We start from the raw sequence: 24,942 nt of genomic DNA, 5'->3' as shown, positions 1-24,942 counted from the left end.
TGGTGGGCCGGATTCAAACGCTTAGCGGGTCGCATGTGGCCCCCGGGCTGTAGTTTGCCCATCCCTGATTTAAAGTAAAGAAAATAACTTAAGGGTTCGCTGAAATAAATCAAATATGCTCATCCTTGAGCATGTTAAAGGATCTGTTCCTCAGAAAGCGACAGTAATAACTAAGTTATTAGTTATTACTAGAATTATTATTCATTAATATAATTAATAATTACTATTATTAGTTATTAATTAGATATTGATTGATATTTTCTGGTCTTTCCACAAGAAAGTTAGGAATGATATCTGGCAGTATTTGGTAATGGTAATGGTTTTATTTCATTTGAACATGCATCAGATTACAATTGAATGCATCACATAATCAGTTCACAGTTCCACATGTCCAAAAGGAGTAGGAAGAAGCAAAGCTTATTAAATCCTACCCCTCCATCTGGTACTTTTACAATCAGTAACTGTTACATTTGTTCACTTCCTGCTTTCTGTAATACAGTTTAAGGTGTTTTTTTTATTTTTAAATTTTTAGTTCCTCTGAAAGCAACAGTAATAACTAAGTTATTAGTTATTACTATAATTATTATTCATTACTATAATTACTATAATTAATAATTACTATTATTAGTTATTAATTAGTTATTGATAAATATTCTCCCTAAACCAATCAGCAGTAATACTAAAGAATCAGTGCAACTGTGATATAAGATAGAGGAAGAACGCCACAGTCAAAGTCATTAAAGTCGGTCCAACGCCACAAAGGATCATAACGATGTAGTTGGCCTTGGAGTTAAAAGTTGGATGTTCTTTTACCCGATCTTCTGCATCATCAAGCACTTTTCATACTTTTATTTATTGTTTCTGTCCTTTTCCTGTCACTCCCAATTGCTCTCCCACAGCTGCAGGACGCACACTAACATCCGTGACCAACACTGGGAGGCTGTTCCTCGGCAGTGGGTGTCAACTTGACCGAGTGGGGACTTTCCTCTCTTCCTTGTGCAACAAAGAGAGGTTTCCCAACGACGGCTTTTGTTTGCACTTAACAGATCCCATTGCTTTTTCAATCTCGACTTTCTTAATGTCAATCAGCTTTTTGCTTTAAGACGCACTTTCTCTCGCTAGCCTTTGAGCGCTCGGTCAAAGAATCCACTTCCACTTGAATGCACATCGAAGAGAAAAGTCACAGGTGTCTGTGATGTCAAACGATGCAAATCTGCTGCAGATGTGCCCCCCCCCCTGCTTCGCCTCACCTGAGTTTTACAGTTCCACTTCAGTGCTATAGGAGCACAGGGTGTTTCTGCTTAAGGGCCCCTGAGTCAGGGTTTGGTGCCCCCTCCCAGAATGAGTGCCCGTGGACGCCGTGGAGGGGAGGGCGAGGGCGGCTCTGTTTGACAGCTCAACACATAGGGTCTGCTGGTGACCAGGGGGCCAACGAGGGGGACACACTATTCTGCTTTAGATCGCATCACACCCTGGTTCCATCCCCCAGGCCTCTGTGCTGTTGTTCCCCCCAAGAAGAGGGTGTGTTTGCAGGCAAAGACCAAGCGAGGAGAGGCAGGGCTCAGGACAAAAGATGGTCCTCGGGCCAGCACGGTTCTGCATGGTAGCGGCTGTATTCTTCTCCCCTTTTTTTTTTACCCCTCTTTTCTTTTCTTTGACTTAGCTGCTTTTGTGGGGATGCGATGGAGGCCAGGGGGCAAATATGATGGATGGAAGTGGGGGCTTTGGACAAGCGTTAAAGGGGGGGTTGGCTATGGAGAAAATGGGGAGTGGGGGTCCGGTGTCGTGCCGCCTGTCTGAGAGGAGCGTGCGAGGCATGGGGTGGCCTTGGGTAGTGGGCGGACTGGGACCAAGCGACGGGGGCGGGGCGGGGGGGGTCTGGCTTCATGGTGTGTGTGTTTTGTTTAGACGTGAGAGGAAATAATGGGTACTGTCTATTGATTGATGATAAGACGTATACAACTTTTGATAACCTGCAAAAAGGTCGACCACAAGCAGATCTGCGCTCATGTTTGTGTGTTGCTGAAAATGGGACTCAGTTCTCTGGGGGGGGGGGAAGACGGATGCATGTACACAGCAAAGACGAGGCCACCATTTTTCATCCCAGACAGTATAAAACCAGGGCTGGATGCATTGTTTAAAATAATCATCACCCACACATGCTGCTCATGTTATTGTAACATATCCCAGTTCACAATGAGGAATATATACTGGAATAGAGTATTCAAGTGATTACCCCTCATCCGCTGGTTTTCCTGATTGCACCTTGCACTGTGGAATTTCCTCCCTGCTACTCGGTGACAGCCGACTAATCGACTTGCTTCCGTCTCCTGGAGTCCACCTTGCGGCCTGGAATGTCCTAATCCATAGAAATACAAGCACAAGTAGCCGTCTCTGCAGGAACACTCCTCAGCCCCATTCAGCTTCCTGACACTCCTTCAATACAGATTTATATTGTCATCAGAAATTACCCCAAAAAATGGTAATGGTAATGGTTTTATTTCATTTGAACATGCATAAGATTACAATTAAGTGCATCACATAATTTGTTCACTTCAACATTTGTTCACGTCCTGCTTTCCTAATATAGTTTAAGTTTTTTTTGTCTTATTTTTGTCTTTATTTTTGTCATTTGCATTTGTAAATAAGAGCTTTTTTTTCTGGTCTTTCCACAAGAAAGTTAGGAATGATATCTGGTAGTATTTGGTAATGGTAATGGTAATGGTAATGGTTTTATTTCATTTGACCATGCATCAGATTACAATTGAGGGCATCCCATAATCAGTTCACAGTTCCACATGTCCAAAAGGAGTAGGAAGAAGCAAAGCTTATTAAATCCTACCCCTCCATCTGGTACTTTTACAATCAGTAACTGTTACATTTGTTCACTTCCTGCTTTCCTAATATAGTTTAAGTTTTTTTTTCCGTCTTATTTTTGTCTTTATTTTTGTCATTTGCATTTGTAAATAAGAGCTTTTTTCTGTTTTTTCCTCAAAAAAGTTAGGAATGATATCTGGGAGTATTTGGTAATGGTAATGGTAATGGTTTTATTTCATTTGAACATGCATCAGATTACAATTAAGTGCATCACATAATCAGTTCACAGTTCCACATGTCCAAAAGGAGTAAGAAGAAGCAAAGCTTATTAAATCCTACCCCTCCATTTGGCACTTGTACAATAAGTAACTGTTACATTTGTTCACTTCCTGCTTTCCTAATATAGTTTTAAAAAAATGTGTCTTATTTTTGTCTTTATTTTTGTCATTTGCATTTTTAAATAAGAGCTTTTTTCTGTTTTTTCCTCAAAAAAGTTAGGAATGATATCTGGCAGTATTTGGTAATGGTTTTATTTCATTTGAACATGCATCAGATTACAATTGAATGCATCACATAATCAGTTCACAGTTCCACATGTCCAAAAGGAGTAGGAAGAAGCAAAGCTTATTAAATCCTACCCCTCCATCTGGTACTTTTACAATCAGTAACTGTTACATTTGTTCACTTCCTGCTTTCTGTAATACATTTTAAGGTGTTTTTTTTTAATTTTTAAATGTTGTAATTTTTTGTCCCGTACCGAAGTACGAGGTGATATGACCATACAATAACATAATGGGTACCATAGTAACTGTCAATATAGTGATATAAATAGCATGACAAATGAATCCAATACAGGAGTTGCTCATTGTGAATCCTGTAGATTGTTTAGTATGTCTCCCACTGTACTCTGTCAAATTAACTGCGACTCTTTTGGACACATGCAGACCACCCGCTGCATGACAAAGCACCCCCCTTTACGCCACACTTTCCCTTTCCTGTCACCGAGGAAGATATCAAACCTCCTGGTGCAGCACAAACAAGGAAAACAAAAAAAAGGAAATACGCATAAACGTCAATCTTCCGCCCATCAGATCTCAATCAGGGCCTGGCGACCCGCTGGCATCCCTGAGGTGTGAGATCACTATCTGGCAACATGCTGGCTGTCCAGTAGCAGGCAGGCTGGTGGCTGTCACCTCGTGCCCAGAGAGAGACATCCTCTGAGGGCTGTGACAAAGGTGGCTGCTCCTCAGGGATTACCCATTAGCATGCTAGTTTGTGTGTTTAACACTGGCCTCAATGCAAAGGACAAGAGCCGGCACCCCCCCCCCCCCCTTTTCTTCGGTGGGGAAGTGTTACTGTTTCAGCTGCTAATTCCCGACTGACTTACCCACATATATGCATATATTTAACATATCTATCGGTATGTTGACTCATTTCATTTTTTTGGAATCTTCGGAAATGTTGAATCCAAATCTTGGACGTTAGACAATACTTATTTTTTGTCAGTTTTGCCATTAAATTGACTGGAAGGTTAAATCCCGATGAACTTAAATGCACCATGGTTTGTGTAGTTTTGATTTTTAACAGGAATGCTCTATGTCGTTTTTCTTGCACCAGACCAGTTTAGCATTGCAATGTTTATGTACGATAAAAGGTACGCATGGCCAAAGGTTCAAGCAAGAAACTCTTTGTTGGTAAATTGTCAATATGGATCTCTGATGGTGATCGGCGGTGCTTGTAAAGCAGGGGTGGGCAAACTACGACCCGGGGGCCACAGACGGCGCACCAATCGTTTGAATCCGGGCCGCCAGTTGCTTTCCAAATATTGTATAACACTTTTACAGATAATTCAAGGAAAATTATAAACATGAAATAGTGTGTGTGTTAAATATATGTTCTGGCCACTCGGACCATTTTGTTAACTGCGACCCACCAGTCAAAATATTTGCCCACCCTTGGTGTAAAGTGTGCTAAGACAAATAAAGAGCGTGAATAGAACCGCTTTGTGATTAAGGGTGACGACACCAAACATGTCAACATGTATGTGTTTTGATCTGACAAATCTTAAGTAACTTTGATCAAAGTTAGAATTACCCTGAATTATGTTGAATTAGCCTTTTTTTTGTATGTCGTTTTTCCTGCACCAGACCAGTGTAGCATTGCAATGTTTATGTACGATAAAAGGTACGCGTGGCCAAAAGTTCAAGCAAGAAACTCTTTGTTGGTAAATTGTCAATATGGATCTCTGATGGTGATGGGTGGTGCTTGTAAAGCAGGGGTGGGCAAACTACGGCCCGGGGGCCACATACGGCGCACCAATCGTTTGAATCCGGTCCGCCAGTTGCTTTCCAAATATTTTACAGATAAAATTAGACTTATAATTCGAGGAAAATTATAAGCATAAAATTGTGTGTTTGTGTGTTAAATATATGTTCTGGCCACTCGGATCATTTTGTTAACTGCGACCCACAAGTCAAAATATTTGCCCACCAAGTGTGCTAAGACGAATAAAGAGCATGAATAGAACCGCTTTATGATTAAGGGTGACAACACCAAACATGTCAACATGTATGTGTTTTGATCTGACAAATCTTAAGTAACTTTGATCAAAGGTAGAATTACCCTGAATTATGTAGAATTAAAATTGTTTTATTTGGCTCCTGGAACATTTGATGCCACACTTGACTCACTGATGCTGGGGACTCCAAAGTAGGTTGGATTGCAAGGTTTATGGTGCGTGTTAAGCAATTAATGTGTGGTTCCGATAATTTCTTGCATACTTCCTTTTCCATATTACTAGATTATCATTCATAGTAGCGATACCGTAGTTGCCAAAAAATGAAAGTTTATAGAGTCTTATTACGTCTTATTGAAAATAAAAAAAATGGAGACCCAAATTTTAATAGTAGCGTTGATTTCTGAACGACGATCAAGCTAACCATTGAAACTTTATCTCAATGTGCGTCCATCGATGTGTGAAAACGCTTTTCTGGAAATGCATCAATGTTAATCATAGTGATCGCTTCCACCCATTGTGTTATTTAGGGGGCTGTGTGTGTGTGTGTGTGTGTGATTTTTTTTTTTTTGTGAAATGCTGTCCTTTATGTGTGATTATGTGCTCAAACCTGCTGGCCGATGTCTGATTATAACACAAGAGGCCGTGTGTGTTTGTGGATCTTTTAGGCGTGGAGATTCCCACCGTGCTCAGCATGTCTGGGCTCTGTATGTTTTTTGGAGCTGCACGCGTGACTCTGCCAGCTGTTCTATTCTCTTTCTTGGCCCCCTCAACCCTACCCAACCCTCGCCCCTTACCGACCCCTCCTTCCTTCAGAGGCCTGCTCTTCATCTGATAAGGGCCACGCTGGCCAAAAAACCTCGGCAGAGCTGCTCGCAGGCCCCCTCAGAGCCGATGCCTACAGACAATGCGCCCTCCTTCCCTTCCACGCTCACGACATTTACATGTGAAAACACACGGTCTTATCTCCTAGAGCACCGCAGTTATGGCTCAACAGCCAATTGATCGGACGTGTGCACGCTCCTGTGGGAGAGACGCTGGCCTTGAGATAACTGGCGACTAAAAGTAGGGCCACTTGTCTGGTTAAATGCGCATCAGTGGACACTTAATTAGGGACACCTGCATAATCCAATGAAATCAAAATGTTTAATGTTGTTGTGCAATACTTCACAGTATACCTGAACAAACTAATCTATCTGAGCCGTGACAGGAAATGCGACATTTATTGTACCTTTTTACACAGAACCCAACCAAGCAGGACATTGTCGTAACTTTCAGATAACTGGATGCATACGTCAGTCTGGATTGACCTGTACAATACAATACAATACAATACAATACAATACAATACAATACAATACAATACTGGCTATTCCCTTAACTTGTAACATCCGTTACAACTTCAAGACCAGCCCTAAAATAAAGGTGTACTACATTTTTTGTGCATTGTAAATATCTGATTCCTGGTGGCAGTGCTTCACTGATTATGTCGTAATGAGGATTCACCTGTTTCGTCACCTATTTTGATCATTTTAAGCATTACCAGTACCTCTTCCGTTGCCACAAACTCAAACTTTTATATTATAAGTGAAATGCACCATGGTTTGTGTAGTTTTGATTTTTAACAGGAATACTGTATGTCGTTTTTCCTGCACCAGACCACTGTGGCATGGCAATGTTTACGTATGATACAAACTCAAACTTTTATATTAAAAGTTTAAATTTGAAACACTTATATGCTAGGACTACGTTAAAAAGCCATAGCATTTCAGTATGTGGAATCAAACTATGGGATGGATTGAGTAAGGACCTCAAACAATGCACAACGATGAGCCAATTCAAGAAACAATACAAGCAGTTGATGTTTGCTAAATACAAGGATGAAGAGTCTTGAACCAGTCATGATGTGCTATATATATCACTAAAATAAAATAAAATAAGATAAGATAAAATAAAATAAAATAAGATAAGATAAGATAAAATAAAATAAAATAAAATAAAATAAAATAAAATAAAATAAAATAAAATAAAATAAAATAAAATAAAATAAAATAAAATAAAATAAAATAAAATAGGAAAGCAGGAAGTGAACAAATGTAACAGTTTCTGATTGTAAAAGTACCAGATGGAGGGGTAGGATTTAATAAGCTTTGCTTCTTCCTACTCCTTTTGGACATGTGGAACTGGGAACTGATTATGTGATGCATTCAATTGTAATCTGATGCATGTTCAAATGAAATAAAACCATTACCATTACCAATATGTAAACACATCACTTGTGGCATCACCTTAACCTCAGACTCGTCAGTTTTCTCTCGCTATCTTAGTGATAAGCAAGAAAGGACACCCAAATGAGTGAAATGTTGCCATGTTGTGTCATTACGCAGAACCAAACAAAGTACTACACACTCATTTTATTGGAATACTTGCTGCTCTGTGTGCGATCGGGTCTTGTGAGACATAACTGAAAGGACCCGAATTATTTGCTCCATAGTGACATTCCCAGAAAACTAATAGGTGCCGTGCAAAGTGACTTGGAGAGACAGACGTGGGCCAAGTGGCCTCCGGGCTTTTAATTAAAACCTGTGTAGTTATGGGCTGTGGCTAAGCAAATATGGGCTTCCTGCATCAGAATTTTAGATGAGTTAAAAAAAAAGCCAGGATAGTTGTTCCCTTGTTACATCACGCTATCAATCTATTGCATCTTTTTCAAAAATGTATACATTAATAAATGACTGCTATTTCGTGATTGAATGATTGAAAAAAAAATACTACACTACTGCATATTTAGCAAATTGTACTTATTATTGGCCTCAATGGAGCATTTTTATGCATAGAAAAGGCTAAATGAAACATCTAAATGAACTCAAATACAAATAAGCATTCTAATCATGAATGTATTACTCCATATTGACCACTGGGTGTCAGTAATTGTTTAGTGAGACAGGCACCAGGCATGATCAGCTGATCAGGCATTTATTGCAGGTGTAAACAGGCACAGTCATAATAACTCAATAATAACTCTCAACAAGCTTAAAAATCAACTCTGGTCCTACAATGTTCCTCTCTGTCCGCCCACCATGGAGGTCCCCAGGGGAGCACATTTACTGTGACACACAAGGGCAGGAGTTTTATTTGGGTAATACAAATGTAAAGGTGAGTTCATGGGTGTTATTGCATGTCTAGGGAGCTATAATAATGTTAAATATGTATGTAGAAAATCGTAAACAGGTTTTTTTTATGCCATAACTATGAAAATATTCCATTATTAATACTGAAATTCACTTATCACAGTCGGTTCTGGAAAAAAAAACATTATATATTATCTATTATCTTTATATATAATTTATTATTATGTGAGACAGAGGTAGGGTTTTGGGGGCATTACGACCATACTTGGGAGGGGAGATGTCGGGGATCCATGATTGCATTGAGTTTAGATTCATAGTTGCCATGATGAAGTCAATATAATGCTGATATATTAATTTAAGTTAACAGTAATAGTGTTTACATTGCTAGTCATATTGTAAACATACACCTCATACATGGCAAAGTGGATGAAATTGCTTCAGAAACTACACTAAAAGCTTTGTCCATTACCTTTACAATACCGACCTCTGTTGGTGGAACAGTAGAACTGCAAGGCCCAATCTAAGTATAGTACTGTAATTTAATAACTTCAAATCGAGTTTTATAACTCGGTTTCTTTAAGTGGCAGCGTGTTGTACATGCTTATAGTATAAATTATGTTCCTTGTTGCTATAAATACATTTAAAAATATGGATTAAAAACAGAACTGAAGTGCTGAAATATGGAATTTTATTGCCGTCCTGTAAAAACATGACATAATATAAGCATGAAATACTGTCCTGAGAAATGCTTCCAGTTTTAGGTAAATAGAGTCTTTTGAATTTGTGTTTTTTAACAAAAGTACCCATAGTTACGTATGTCACATACTTTTTTGTTGGGGAAAAATATTTATATTCATTACCTTTTTGTTTTTTAATACCAATAAACTAAATGGGATGTTTTAAATCACAGGGCTGAAGCAAACAAAAGACAACAAAGAAAAAAAAAACATCCATACATAAAAACAAAGATCCTTCAATTATTGTTTTCACTGGAACATTGTCAACTGACAATCTTGCAAAAATACATATTTAATACATAATACACACATTTACAGCTACAGAAAAATACTTTGTTTTGCTACATCAGTCTAAATGATCACTTAGACAAGATGACAAAACTAAAACCATCCATCCATCCATCCATCAGTTCTAGAGTAAAGTAGCCGAAGCAGGATTCCTTGAAATACATCACCAAATGCTTTCTCCAAGTCCAAAAAACACATGTACACTGATTTGGCAAACTCCCATGCACCCTTAGGGACCTTGTCCAGACTCTAAAGATGGTCCCCACTTGCACGACCACAAAAGCCACAAACGTAAAACAACTTAGATATTAAATATTGGACAAAAAATTTGCTGCATCAGACCCTGTGAATCATCTGTGTGTATTTTCCATGATTGCATATAAATGTTTTCATAATAATCCATCCTGTATGTTAAATATTAAACATACAACTAACTTCCAGTTAGCAGGAAATGATAAGAATGTAAGATTGTGGCTAAACTAGGCTAGTTAATAAGAATAAACATTACTCAACCTAGCTAACTAACTGTACATTGAGATGGTCCACTTCATATTTTGTATATGAAATACATTATGCACACACACACACACACACACACACACACACACACACACACACACACACACAACAATAACAACTGAAAGTATAAATTTAAAGTACCACTAAAATTGCCGCCACGTACCATCTAATACATTCTTACCACAGTAAGCTTGGGATTTCTGTTAAAATGTATAAACTTCAGCAAATAAGGCAACAATTCAGAAATGCTAAAATGCTATTTGAGTATCTTATAGCTTATACATAGTAAAAAATAAAATCCCATTATGGAATATATTACAAATGTGACTTACACAAAGTGTGTTACTGACACACATTGTGCACATTCTGCTGCCAGGTAGCTACAGTACATGTCCCTTCCGGAGCTGCATTTGAAGGCACCACGGAAATATTTAAAACCAAAATCGGCTTAGTAAATGGTCTTTTACTGGTATGGTACTTTGCATGTTTATTTACGTACTGATGACGCAGTATCATCAGCAACAGTTCCTAAAGTTGTGGGCTGTAAAGATAAATTAAGTTCGATTCCTAGGGAAAGTTCCTGTTTAAATGACAATCAAAAGGGTGTGGTCACTGCTTGAGTAGATAATAGGTAGCATTTGTTCAGGAGGGGACCAGATGACTCATTCACAAATAAAGCAAATGCAACTCTTCAAAACGTCCAGCAGAGGGAGCCAAAATACCAGTTGTTCAGTCTTGTGTCCTCACAGCAGGTCTGCAACTGTGGAATGTGCTGCTTTGTGCAATCCTGCAGTCATTAAACTGGCTACCACAAAGAGGCTAGAGCGGATCCGACACCTGTCTCGCATCGGAACTGGACTGAGCGTTCAAGGACATAGTTCTGAGTGCGGGGGATGGAGGGGGGCTTTCGTAATGAGGCAAATCGCCCTCTGAAGCTGCTTCCCGATCTGGGCGGTATGGAGGAGGAGGAAGATCAAACCAGGGAGGCCGACTGGAAAACAACAAAAAAGATAACGAGATGACGAATGTGACCATTTCATCGAGAATCACAGTTGAAATCCACTAAATTTGACATCATGCTCAAAAAAGGGACATAGGGACTCATTCATTCATTCAGGCGGGGTACACCCTGGACTGGTGGTTGCGGGGGTCCTGGAGCCTATCCCAGCTGTCTGAAAATACTACTAGGAATACTAGGAAATAACATGTATGCTACGGGATCACTGCAGACAGACAAAGAAGTCAAAAACCACTTCCACACGGAATGAGAGGACAACTTTTTTCACTCTACCATGTCGAACAATATTCAATAATAAATTTTTTACCGCTTATCCTCACAAGGGTCGCGGGGGTGCTGGAGCCTATCCCAGCTGTCTGAAAATACTACTAGGAATACTAGGAAATAACATGTATGCTACGGGATCACTGCAGACGGACAAAGAAGTCAAAAACCACTTCCACACGGAATGAGAGGACAACTTTTTTCACTCTACCATGTCGAACAATATTCATTATTAATACACTTTTTACCGCTTATCCTCCCAAAGGTCGCGGGGGTGCTGGAGCCTATCCCAGCTGTCTGAAAATACTACTAGGAATACTAGGAAATAACATGCATGCTATGGGATCACTGCAGACGGACAAATAAGTCAAAAACCACTTCCACACGGAATGAGAGGACAACTTTTTTCACTCTACCATGTCGAACAATATTCATTAATTACATGTTAATTACATGTTTTCCCACTTATCCTCACAAGGGTCGCAGAGGTGCTGGAGCCTATCCTAGCTGTCTTCGGGCGACAGGCGGGGTACACCCTGGACTGGTGGCCAGCCAATCACAGGGCACATATAGACAAACAACCATTCACACTCACATTCATACCTATGGACAATTTGGAGTGGCTAATTAACCTAGCATGTTTTTGGAATGTGGGAGGAAACCGGAGTACCCGGAGAAACTCCACACAGAGTTACCAGAGAGTGGAATTGAACTCGGGTCTCCAAGCTGTGTGGCCTGTGCGCTAACCACTCGACCGTAAACGTATGTAGTCGCTTTATGACTACAAAGCATCAATATTGAGCCGCATTGACTACATACATCGGCGTGGAAAAGGAACTTAGAATTTACCTGACATCCAGAACAGCCTGTGAATACGATGGAGGACTTTCCACAGACATCCCAGCAGGACACACGGTTTCGGAAAGGAGTTGCATTGTTTGAGGAGCTGAGCTGTACTCCTCAGCTGCGGAAAGGGAACCAGGAGAAAGACCTCGATCCATGTGGCCTCGATCCAAGATGACCAAACGGGATAAGAGTAACGGTTGATGGTGGTGGTGGTGCATGGATCCTCTTACACCAGCGGGCAGCAGAACGCTCCTCTTCCTCTGGTGATGAAGCACCAAGGCCAACAATGCTACAACCAACACGAAGATGACGGCACTGCCAATGACGGCGTAGGTGATGCTGGGGTAGTACCGCAGACGGTAGTCCAGTGTCACAAAGTCCTGACCAGGAGCTTCTGGGGGAGGGGGGAGACAAAGATTCAAGTGAGGATGGATGACAGAAGAAATATGGATGTAGGAGTTGATGAAGGACTCTCAAAGGAGAGTGGTGAGCTATTCTGAGGTTGGTATGGGAAAGTGGACTGTAGAGCTGAGGCACTAAACTTGTATTACTTATGAATATATTTGCTCAGTTTTGCTAGCTAAAGATAAAAGCTAAAACAAACACATAGTCAAGCGGTTCAAGCAAGGGCAGTGACGAAAGCTGATTGGTCCAGGACTCCAGCCTCTTACACAATCTTGAGTGTCTAAAGGGCCTGGTAGGGAAAGGAAGGGTGCTTTTTTTGTAGCTGCGCTGTAATAAGACCCGCTTACTTGTAGGTATACAGGGACTGCAGATAACTCGGCTCTAAACTTGTAGAAACACCATGAAAGCGGTTCAAGCAAGGGCAGTGATGAAAGCTGATTGGTCCAGGACACCAGCCTCTTACACAATGAGTGTCTAAAAGGCCGGGCAGGGAAAGGAAGGGTGCTTTTTTTTGCAGCTGTGCTGTAATAAGACCCGCTTACTTGTAGGTATACAGGGACTGTAGATAAGCTCGGACGTCTGTATTAGGTATTGTTGTCAGAAATAAACAATCTAGTTCCCATTCTATGTTTTAGTTCTTTAAGATTCCCTTATCCTCTATTCGAAACCTACTTAGAGTCCTCAGGGGGAGGATTTCTACATTTACCATAACAACATTTAAGTATTTAACAAAAAGAAGAGTTTTGGTAGTAAATATAAAAGCAGTTCCCTCATAAAAAGCTCAAATCCACTGTTTTGTGCAATGTTCAAAGCTTACGCTTCACTTCTTGAAGACACTTTCTGTTCCAAGTATGAAGTCGTGTAGCCTCTGGTGCTGGGCAACCATGCAAACAGTTGGCAACCTTGGCCAGGAAGAAGTAGAAGAAAAGGCCAGACAATAGTAACTAAAGGTTGCTATGCTATAGTGTGAACACGTTTCCATCTGGAAAGCTAAATACCTACAGACGTATGTAGAAGTATTTGGATTATACTTCAGGGGTATCGCGTTTAGCAACCCGGGTCTCTGTGTAAGGTTCTCGCTTAGGTAACTAACTTTGTTGCACAATGTAAGACACTATGAACACAAAGGGGAACATTTGCATTTTCTTTGTGCTATAGTGTTTGAGTGGATGGAGCTCTTTGTTGAAGACAACAGCTGGTTATCATTGCTTGACATAAAAACTGAAACAGTTGACGATTCCTTGGGGAAAATCAATAGAACAGGCAAAAAAAAGAAAAAAAAAGAAGGGCTTTCAGCTTGTCTTTCTGAGTCTTAAGGGCTTTTTGCTGCATGCTTCCTCTGTCTACCTGACCTTGAATACCCAGGGAGGCTTTTGTTATGTATGTGCATGTATGTGTGCAAGCATACTGTTGAATTCCCAACAACCAGCAGCCTGGCATGCAGCCTATTCATGTGTGTAGTCAGGGGCCCCATGCCTTAATTAAATCTCATCCAATTCAGATGCTCCACCCGCCCGCTAACCCAAAACCAGGCACCAGCCAATAAAATAAGGCCACTCGACCCCTCCCTTGTCATTTAAAACTGGTCAGTGCCTCATGTTACCAATTAATTGGAGACTGGACTTGAAGAAATGCCAAAAAAGAAGAGCTATTTACATAATTACATGGTTTGAAAATAAAAAAAAAGATATCCCACTGCCATAACCCGAGGCTGCCTATCAGATGCCATTGCCCTTTGGGAGTGCAAACTGACAAAAGGAACTCATAATGCGGCAACAATAACAATGGAGGCTTGCTTGGTACATGAGCTGTCGAGGCTTGAAAGAAGTCTGCTCCCACGCAAACATCTTAGAAAAACAGATTGATCCATATCATTTTTTTTTTAGTATTCATTTTATCTTTTAGAAAACACAACAGTCTTCTGAACAGGAATTTATTATTTCCATGCTTTTTGAGACCTGGAGTCTCCTCTATAAATCTTACGTATGCACAAAAATGTGATCTATAAAAACACAACTTGACGTGACAATGTGCGCACAACAAAGTCTGACAACTTTGTAGCTGACCTAAGAACTTTTTGGAGTCATGGCAAAAAGCATGTGTTATAATTACACCAGGACTTAATATTATTTGGAATTAATTTGTTTAAACATAGGTATGAATGTGAGTGTGAATGGTTGTTTGTCTATATGTGCCCTGTGATTGGCTGGCCACCAGTCCAGGGTGTACCCCGCCTCTCGCTTGAAGACAGCTGGGATAGGCTCCAGCACCCTCCCGCGACTCTTGAGAGGATAAGCGGTAGAAAATGAATGAATGAATGAATGAATGGAATTAATTTGTTTAACTATAAGTATGAATGTGAGTGTGAATGGTTGTTTGTCTATATGTGCCCTGTGATTGACTGGCGACCAGTCCAGGGTGTACCCCGCCTCTCACCCAAAGACAGCTGGGATAGGCTCCAGCACTCTCCCGCGACCCTTGTGAAGATAAGCGGTAGAAAATGAATGAATGAATGGAATTAATTTGTTTAACTATAAGTATGAATGTGAGTGTGAATGGTTGTTTGTCTATGTGTGCCCTGTGATTGGCTGGCGACCAGTCCAGGGTGTACCCCGCCTCTCGCCCGAAGACAGCTGGGATAGGCTCCAGTACCCTCACGCGACCCTCGTGAAGATAAGCGGTAGAAAATGAATGAATGAATGACTGGAATTAATTTGTTTAACTATAGGTATAAATGTGAGTGTGAATGGTTGTTTGTCAATATGTGACTGCCCTGTGATTGGCGGGCCACCAGTCCAGGGTGTTCTTACGCCACAATTTATCAGTTTTGTGTGTATGCAATATTTGGGTTCTTGGCATACAAAGACATGAAGTCAGAATTCCAGGTGAATTTTTGTATATGAGATCCATAAGCATTCCATACTTGCGTTAGAACCCTGACGATATTTGAGCATAAACATGCATGATCACCAGATTTTTCACACACATGAAAGTGGTGTTCAGCTAGGCCTGCAGCAGACGCTCTTTAAAACAACATCAAAGAGGAAGTCTTTACATGCTCTTCTTTTACTTTTGTTAACAGTTAATATCTGCGCACACGCTGCCATCTTTAACATAAAAGCCGCTGATCATCAAACAGACACATTGTTTACTGGCTTTCATCACACCAAACCTCTTGTGACGGGTGAACCCACTCAACATGAATTGAAATACTCCAGATCTAGGCAATGTCTCTGACGTACTGTGGACCAAAATCATTTTATGCAGAGCTGTTATGATCAAAGTTTGACCTCACGGTTTCCCACAGGCTTTTGCACCCTGCTGGTATCGGACATGAAAAGCCCAGGTGAATTTGTGCTGTTGGAATATTTTGGACCTGAGACCATTTGAAGCAAGAGTTCCGACTTAATCATATCATCTCTCAAAGGGCAACATGGATAGGAATGTAGAGCATTTCAATTTTGGTTATATGGGAAGCAGTGTTAGCTTAGTCCGTAGGGACCCGGTTCTAGGTTTGAAAGATAAGGAAATAAGGACTAGTCTTCTTTCGGAGTACTGATGAGGTGCCTCTGAGCACGGAACTGTAAAAGCTATTTCTTTTCTTTAGCTTTTTTTCAAGTTCTTGGGAAAAAATATATTGAAAAGTAGTCAATTATAACACAATTTAAAATGTTCTCAAATTGGATTCAGAACTAAGATCAATATATTTGGATACAGAGCTGTCATCAATGAGGAAGCTTGAAGGAAGGTCCCAGAAGCAAAGTATCTACATAGATTAAACAAACCATTTGCCGCATCCCTTTATAAAGTGAAACTTAAGCTTGTGTGCCTGCAAAGTGAACGTTAAGTTTGTGTGAATATGAGAATATGAAACACAATGTTGGTTGTTGTTGATTTTCCGTAAGAATGGTTGATATTGACATTTCTGTGCAAACCAGATGCTGAACCAAAACTGTGTTCCAAAACTGAAGAACCTTGACACGTTGACGATTTTTAGGTAGACCGGTGCACCCGCATCCGATAAATTTAGCAGCATATGGAGGCGCTAATACACCATATCAACTACCATCTTGGAGAAGAAGAAAGAAGGGAAGCTGGTCGAATGGACGTGTGTGGCTTTGTACGTCTATTTGAGCAAGCGGCCATTGCTAATGCTACAAGCTGTACCATTATATGTGGTAGCCTATGTTTAAATATAGTCTTTTTAGCACATGATAAAACTATAACGCAGTCAGCAAGACTTTCACAATTTTTTTTTCTTCTATTTTGAATTAAGCATCTAATATCCTGACTGCCAGGTTGCCTGATGCCATGGACACTTTTGAGGTGTGATGTTATGTTGTTAAGTGCACTTAACAAATATTCTGTAAAAAAAAGTCTTGTACAGGTGAGCTATAGCTGCTATGCATTGTTTTCTGTCTATATATAAATACTGTTTTTCTGCTATAGGCTCGCAAACATGTTTCTCTTTACATAAATTCCTACACCAAAGCAGATCAGAAATGTCTGAAACTGATGGACTCCTTAAGTATTGGCACAGAGCGTGACACGACCAGCCATACAAAAATCAAAAAAGTTGCCCAGGACTGTGTGTAGTATACCTGGAAGATGCCCTCACCCAACAGCCATCCCAATTTTATAGTCAAAATAGGGACCTCCCAATGACTTGCATTGTTAGCTAGCTCATAATAACTATTTTCTCATTAGGATGCACAGAAAAGGGAAATAAATATGTGTTCATGTTTCACATAAGGATTGTGGATGATGGGCAAAATTGCAGTTTTCCTTGGAAGGCTTTTTGGAGTCTCGAGGGGCCGAGAGAGCCTGCATTTGAGAACATTTGTAGGATTTGTGGGAGGTATTGCAGCATTTTCCACTTTAATGAACTCACTCACAAGCTCAGCTACTGACATGGCACCTCTTGTAATGCTTCCAGTGTATTCATAAAACTTTCATAAGTGAGGGTGGGCGAGGGATGCAAGGTGCAGCCTTTCAACTCCGCTCTCGCTGAGTTTTTTTTTTTCTTTCCTCCTCATCTTTCCATAAAATACACTCCCTTTGCCTCGTTTTCCCTCTTGTGTGTTCCTGTACCGACTCGCTCTCCCACAGTGTAATGCTTTACAGATTTTTTTTTTCCCCCCACCCTCTTTTCCACTGTGTTCCCTACTGTGTTGGTAAATTTACTGTAATTGAGATAGCATGCACAATGCTTTGATGACTGCACTCAGGCTACATGATGCACCCACCATCCGCCGACTAGAACTCTTTATTTTCATTATATCATTACTTGTCGTGTGATACATTCTTTGCATTTCACTCCTACCTGCATCTCGGGTGCTGAAGTCTAACAAAACAACTAAGCAGTGGATGGAGAAAGAAGCATCACCAAGGAGATGGAAAGAAACTGATCATCTGACTCATCTGAGAGAAACATTGTTTTGTCCTTGTCTCTATTGTATTATACGATTCAGAATTTTTTGGCCAATGTTTTATGATTTTTGTCATTTATACATTACCACAAAGCTGGATTTTTACACGCACTCCTGTGTTTTTGTCTAAATAAAACCTATTTGCTTCTTCTCTGGCCGCTTTGGCACGTCAGACCACCATGAAGGATTGTCCCTCAAGGGCACCATTACAGGGTGTGGTCCCCACAAGCACTGAGTCGTACTTAAAAGTGTTTGTCAAGATAAGTTACCCAATTACGTGCCGCTAACTACATGGACCAAATTACAGGCCAGCGGAACGACAGAGTCTGTCACGAATGTAAGTTGCAGCGACAGTATTTGTATCAAACATCATAAACGTAGGGCTGCACGGCGGTCGAGTGGTTAGCACGCAGACCTCACAGCTAGGAGACCAGGGTTCAATTCCAATGTGGAGTTTGCATGGTTCTCTCCGGGTTTCCTCCCACATTCCAAAAACATGCTAGGTTAATTGATGACTCGAAATTGTCCATAGGTATGACTGTGAGTGTGAATGGTTGTTTGTCTATATGTGCCCTGTGATTGGCTGGCTGGCGACCAGTCCAGGGTGTACCCCGCCTCTCGCCTGAAGACAGCTGGGATAGGCTCCAGCAACACCCCGTGACCCTTGTGAGGATAAGCGGTAGAAATTTAATGAATGAATATTTCCCAATGTCTAGGTTTTTGTACAATTTTACAATTTTTTTAAGTCGCACAGCAGACAAGTGGTTAGCACGCAGGCCTCACAGCTAGGAGACCCAAGTTCAATTCCACGCGTGGGTTTTCTCTGGGTACTCCGGTTTCCTCCCATATTCCAAAAACATGCTAGGTTAATTGGCGACTCCAAATTGTCCATAGGTATGAATGTGAGTGTGAATGGTTGTTTGTCTATATGTGCCCTGTGATTGGCTGGCGACGCCTGAAGACAGCTGGGATAGACTCCAGCAACCCCCGCGGCCCTCGTGAGGATAAGCGGTAAAAAATGTATTAATGAATATTGTTCGACATGGTAGAGTGAAATAAGTTGTCCTCTCATTCCGTGTGGAAGTGGTTTTTGACTTATTTGTCCGTCTGCAGTGATCCCGTAGCATACATGTTATTTCCTAGTATTCCTAGTAGTATTTTAGAAAATGAATGAATTAATCATAAACGTAATGTTCAGAGTTTTTTTATGTTGTGTTCATGTGTTGTGCTGATTTATGACCAACATCATTATTGTGATTACATTGCTCAGGTAGCAAAGTTAGAAACGTCTCTGCATGCTTAGTATTTTTTCAGACTCACAGCACCTGTTTACATTTATTGATCCTGTAGCGCTCTTTCCTTCTTAACCAAGAGAAAAGCAATGACTCTCCCATGAGAATAGTACACGTTTGCATTCAGCCAACATGTAGTTCAACTCCCTCAAATATGAACAAAGGACATTCCTTTAAAAGCCTGGTCATAATTAGGTGGAAACAGATGCACATATGAGGGTGTTACCCAATGCTACTCGTGCTCTCTCCGAGTCTTACTTAGAATAAGTGTTTATTTTTTTATCATAATTTTACATCCAAATACGTGCTTAACTGAAATATTTATGCAGGCTATATTGGTGTTGCACAAGAGTGGGTAATACCAACATCTGACAGGCAAAGACCTCCAAAGTCCTTAACAACAAGACAATCTGTTAAGTGAATTGGCTTAGTCCTGGATGGTTTTGGTCACTGTCATGCTCGAAGACCCATTCTCGACCACGATGCATTTAGGTTCTCATCTATGTCCATTGCCCACTCAGTTCCAAAAGCCCCTTCCTTCCTTCCTAGCAGAGGAACATCCCCAAAGCATATTTCCACCTCCAGTTTTGACAATGGGGATGGTGGTTTTTGGGTCAAACACATCAAATTGAGTTGATCACAAAGAGCTCCATTTGGGTCTCATCTGGGACCACATTACATCCCACGCATTTATTTCTGAGTCATTCGGGTCTTCAACGAAAAATTTATTTTGTGGCTCTTGAAGGCACATTCGTGAATGTAAAGCATGTTAGCCATTAAATAATTAACTGCTCCCGTGTAATTCTGGGCTGTTGCCTCACTTTTTTTTATAATCCTCTGTAGGAGTTCAGTGAATCGTATACCAACAATTTACCGCGAAAGATTAGAAATATATCAGAAATAAATGTCGGGACATTGCAGAAGCTTGTGGAAACACAAGCATATAACAAATGTGTGACATAATCAAAGGTTAAGACAATAAATATTAGTGCGTTTGACCTTTTTTGGCCAGGTATTGTATATCACTGGCATGTGAGATGACCTTTAACAAAATGTCATTACTATATATGGCATATTAACGAATAACTGTACAAACCACCGTTCCTGTGCATAGTCATGGAAACCTCCAACAATACAACCAACAATACACCCACTAGACTATACAGCAGGGGTATCAAACTCGATTTACCTGGGGGCCACTGGAGCTATGGTCTGGGCAAGGCTGGGCCGCATCAGGTTTTCAAAAAAAAAAAAAACGCATTTATTAAAAACAGAAAAATATACAAACTTTTTAATTGCTATGGTTCACATTTTCTACAATAAAAGCTCTGATAAAACATTCCACTGTTCTGAAATATCTTAATTTTTTATTTTTCTGCAAAAAATAAGATGAAAAATAAATAAACAATAATATATAATAATAATAATAATAATAATAAAACGGCAAATAATAAAAACTTAAAAAACCACATATAGTTAGTGGGTAGACAAATTATTTTTTTCAGATTAAAATGAACAAAGCATTATTAGAGCCCTGTAGACATGACAAAACACGACTATAGTCACATTTATACTTTTTTTTATTTACAACATATTGCGCAACTGCAGCGTCTTGAGACACATGCTAACTCGCAAACTAGAGAGCTAGCGACCTAAACGGTAGCCTTCAAGTTATTTCCTTTAAACTTAAATAGCCAAAAACTTACCACTTCCACACGGATAGGGAGGATAACTATTAACAGTTATTTAACCTTTAACATGAACATTAATCAAACGTAATAATTTTTTCTGGGTACATGATACCATACAGCATCCATATCAAACTTGCGCGGGGCGCACTAACATTAAACTTTCCCTCCCTTCGGTGGAGGGATGGCTGGGTTGTGGTGGATGTGGGGCGGGCGGGTGGGGGGCTGGCTGTGGGTGCGTGGGTAGCGGGGCGGATAGCGGTGGGGGTGGTGCTCTGCGCGGCGTGGGCCGGGATTAGCGGGGGGCTTGCTTGGGGGGCGGGGTGGTGGGCTCTGGGTCGTGGGGGGGCCTCGACCAAGGGTTGGGGGGTGGGGCTGGCCGGTGGCTCACGGGCGGCCCCTGCTATTTGCCGGTGTCTGGTTGGCCCCTTCTGTCTCCGGTCTGGTGGCGGTCTTCCCGCCTCCGGGGTGTCCTACTTGGCGGGTCCGTGGGTGGATGGGAGATGTGGTGGAGACGGGTCGGCGCTGTGGTGGAGGGTGGGACTGGGGGGGGCATTCACTTTTTGCGGCTGTTGGGGTATCGTCTGCCTGGTGGGCTCTGCTGCCTGGTGTGTGTTTCTCTGTCCCGCCCTGGCACTCTTGGCTCACGAGCCCGGGGGGTGGGGTTGGGCTCTTCCCCATGCGGGTCCCGGTTCTCCTGCGGTCTCTGTGGTGTCACTCCCTGGGCTGCCATGGTGACGGATGTGTTGCCGGGGCGCGGTTCCTGCTGTTCTGGTGGTTGTAGGAGCAGCCTCGGGGCGTGTGGTTTGTCCGCGGCTCCTGGTGGTCCGGGGGTGGCATAGCTGGCTCAATCTCTGGTGGGGCCCTCCGGGGGGGGAGCTGGCAGGCCGGACTGGCCGCCACGATGGGCTGGGTGGGGCTCGTGGTTGGTCCTGTGGCCCAGGGCTTGCTCCGGGCGGCTGGCTTGCCCGGCTCGGTTGGCCGGTAGTGCGGGGTGGGCGTGTGTGGGGCCCCGATCCTCCCTGCTGCACTGCACCACCTCACATACATGTAGGACTTTGGGGGGTGGCCTGCAACTGGTTTTGCCGGGGGCGAAGGGTTTCCTTGCGGATGCCCTTTTGTCCTCGGCATTCCTCTGGCTGGTCACCCTTCAATTTTAACCGCACCTTAGACACTCAGTTCTGGGGGGGGTCTGGGCAGGCAGGGGACCCACCATTGCTCAGCTTCCTTCCACACACACACACACACATACACATACACCACACACATAGGTCAGCCCTATGGGACAGGCCTATTTTTAATTGCACTATCTACACAATACCATCTTCACACACACAGGTGTAGCGGGCTGGACCGGAGAGCCTACTGCCTACCCCCGCGATTGGCCCGCTGGCTGCTGGGGCTTGGCGGCTCGCTCGGGGTGCCCTGGGCTGCAGGATATTTTGGTCTGGTCTGCCTGGCCTTCCTGGGGGTCCCGCTGGAACCAGCTGACGCCGGGGCTTGCCCTGGTGTCATGGTTGGCGCTACCTCCCTGGATCTGTCCTGGGTCGCGGGCGCCAACGTGCCCTTGGGGGGGCGTTCACCGGCCTCCAGGCGGTGGGGTCCGCGCTGCTGGTGGCCTGAAGTCTACGGTGGTGGCTTGGGGTTGTTGCGCTGTGGTGGCTGCTGCGGGGACCGGGCTGTGTGTTGGGGGGGGGACCTGATCCTGCTCGTGGGTACGGGGGCCGGGGTGGCGTGTGGGGATGGGGAGCATGCTCCTCGGGGTGGGGCCTGCTGGGGGGGCGGTGCTCTTTCGGGCGTTTGGGTGTCTGCTGCCACTGGTCCTATGCTCTGCCGCATCGCTGTCCCTGTCTTTGCCCATCCCCAGTCTTGCCTTAGGGCTCGTCGGGGATGGTTCTCCGGTACGTGGGCGGAGCGCTGCTGGTTCTGGGGGCGGGGGGGGGCTGGCCCTCCCGGTGGATGGTGGGGTCCTTCGGGGGCCTTGCGCTGGTCTTAACTCCTCGGCTCTGGTGCGTGGCCTCCCCGTGACTTGGAGCTATGGCTCTCCCTCACGGGGGTGAGCTGCCCGGTGGATGTCGGCCGGCGCAGTGGAGCGCCTCACCACTCGCCTGCTCGCCCCCTCCGCTTGCTCATGTGCGGGCCTCCTCCCCTCGCCCGCTCCTTTGTCTGCCGCATTGCAGTAGACCTGATGCCGTGGTCGAGGGGAGTCTGGGGGTGCTATGCCTTGGCGGTCCGTACCTCCCTGGGCTCGGGGCCTGGTTGTGGGTCTGGGACCCCTGGGTCCCCCACCCTGTGATGCCCCGGACGCCCCACCCGGGGACGTCCACAGCATGTGTGTGTATTGAGTGGATGGGGTGTGCATGTGTCTGAGTTTATTTTATGTATTTATTGTTTTAAATACTTAGATAATTAATGATTAGTTTTATTATAATTATATATATATGTATATATATATGTATATGTGTGGATGTGTATGTGGGTATATGGTCATGTAGATATACGGGGGGGGGGCTCTGCGGGGGTCTGGCGTAGGGTGTTCCATCTCAACCGCCCGGTCCTCCATGGGGCAGTGTGCCCGGGCCTCTTCTGTCCTGGCCGGGGCGGTCCTATGTCGGTGGTCGGGCCTGGGGTTACCTGGGGCGGGCCGGGTTCTGCTTCCTGGGGGTGTGTGGGGGGCGGGAGGCGGTGCCTCCGGCCGTGGACGGGCTCCCTTCCGGCCGGCGGGGGCGCCCCTGTGCCCACGGGTGTGTGGCCTTCGATGCCCTTCTGCCCTAGTAGGGTATGGTCTCCCGCTGGTCTCGGGGGTGCGGCTCTCCTCCGGCCTGCTGGCGCCCTGTTGCCGGTTGGGATTGCTCCTCCATGGCCTCTTGCTGGTCTCTTCGGGGGGTTGCTTCGGGGGCGGGTCTTGGGGAGTCGGCCCTGGCTTTGCCCACACCCACGGGGCCGGAGGATCTCTGGCGGTGGGGGCTTGACCTGGCTGCGCGGGGCGGGGTTTGCTGGGTGGTAGAAGGCAGTCTCTCTCCTTTTGTCATTCTCAGTGACAATTACACATTCACACACTCGCATTCACGTACACAACACACCTCCATATGGGCACTCACAGCACATGGGTGCTTCTCTATACAATCTACTCTCTTATCCCTGATGTTTATATAGTATTGGTATGCTATTATTACAGTAATAATGATGTCAAGCAATGAGATTTTAATTACTGTAACTGTATGGTTGCAATTGTGTTTACTATCATGGGTCATGTCCTCATTGTTACTATTGCTATTGGTAAGTTGGACTGTTTCATTCCACTGATATCATCTCCAGTGTGACCCTTAGCCATCATTGACATTTAACTGTTCTGTTTGTCACTGTTGTTGTTTTGGGAATTCTTGTTGCTGCTGTTTTTGTCTCTCCCTCTACCCCCCCCCCCCCCCCCCCCCGACCCCACCTTTCTCTTCTCTCTTCTTCTTTTCTGTTCTTCTTCTTGCTCCGGTCCGGTCGTCCCAAATGGCATAACAAAGACATCAAATAACGGCAAATAAAATTTCATGGTACAGGGAAGTTGTAGCCAACACCTTTCCTGACACAGAGCAAATCTGTCTAGCATGTAAGGGCATTTAGATCAACAATACTATCTGCCCCAATGGCTGGACGGGACAAAAAAAAAAAAAAAAAAAAAAAAAAAAAAAAAAAAAAAAAAACTTTCATATCAAGGCGGGGGCCTCAAACTAGTGTCCTGCGGGCCACATTTGGCCCGCGGGCCGCATGTTTGAGACCCCTGCTATACAGCATTAGAATAGCATCCACACTACACAGTAAATGACTAGTAGCGTCACCAAGCCGCTGAAGAATGCATTCTTTTATTCACAAAGTCCCTTTAGCGACTTGGCCCTCTTATGCAAGCGACCAACTGCCAACCACTGATGCACTCAGCCGAGGACGAATAATGGGACATTTTCCATTTTTTTTAAGGGATTTTTGATGACAAAAAAACCCCCT

General features: G+C 43.3%; 1 protein-coding gene across 1 annotated transcript in view; it reads right to left on the bottom strand.

Moving 5' to 3' along the window:
• Nucleotides 1-7,418: 7,418 nt before the first annotated feature.
• Nucleotides 7,419-24,942, bottom strand: part of ldlrad3 (low density lipoprotein receptor class A domain containing 3) — a 60,743-nt gene continuing 43,219 nt past the window's right edge. The window contains exons 5-6 of the mRNA XM_058076016.1: nucleotides 12,139-12,529; nucleotides 7,419-10,998 (exon numbers count right to left, since the gene is read on the bottom strand). Coding sequence (XP_057931999.1) covers nucleotides 10,827-10,998; nucleotides 12,139-12,529 — 563 coding nt within the window. The 3' untranslated portion in view covers nucleotides 7,419-10,826. The remainder of the gene's footprint in view (nucleotides 10,999-12,138; nucleotides 12,530-24,942) is intronic.

This window comes from Doryrhamphus excisus, chromosome 6, assembly GCF_030265055.1.
Source record: "Doryrhamphus excisus isolate RoL2022-K1 chromosome 6, RoL_Dexc_1.0, whole genome shotgun sequence".
NCBI classification, from domain to species: Eukaryota; Metazoa; Chordata; class Actinopteri; order Syngnathiformes; family Syngnathidae; genus Doryrhamphus; species Doryrhamphus excisus.
This window is presented reverse-complemented; position numbering and strand designations above follow the sequence as displayed.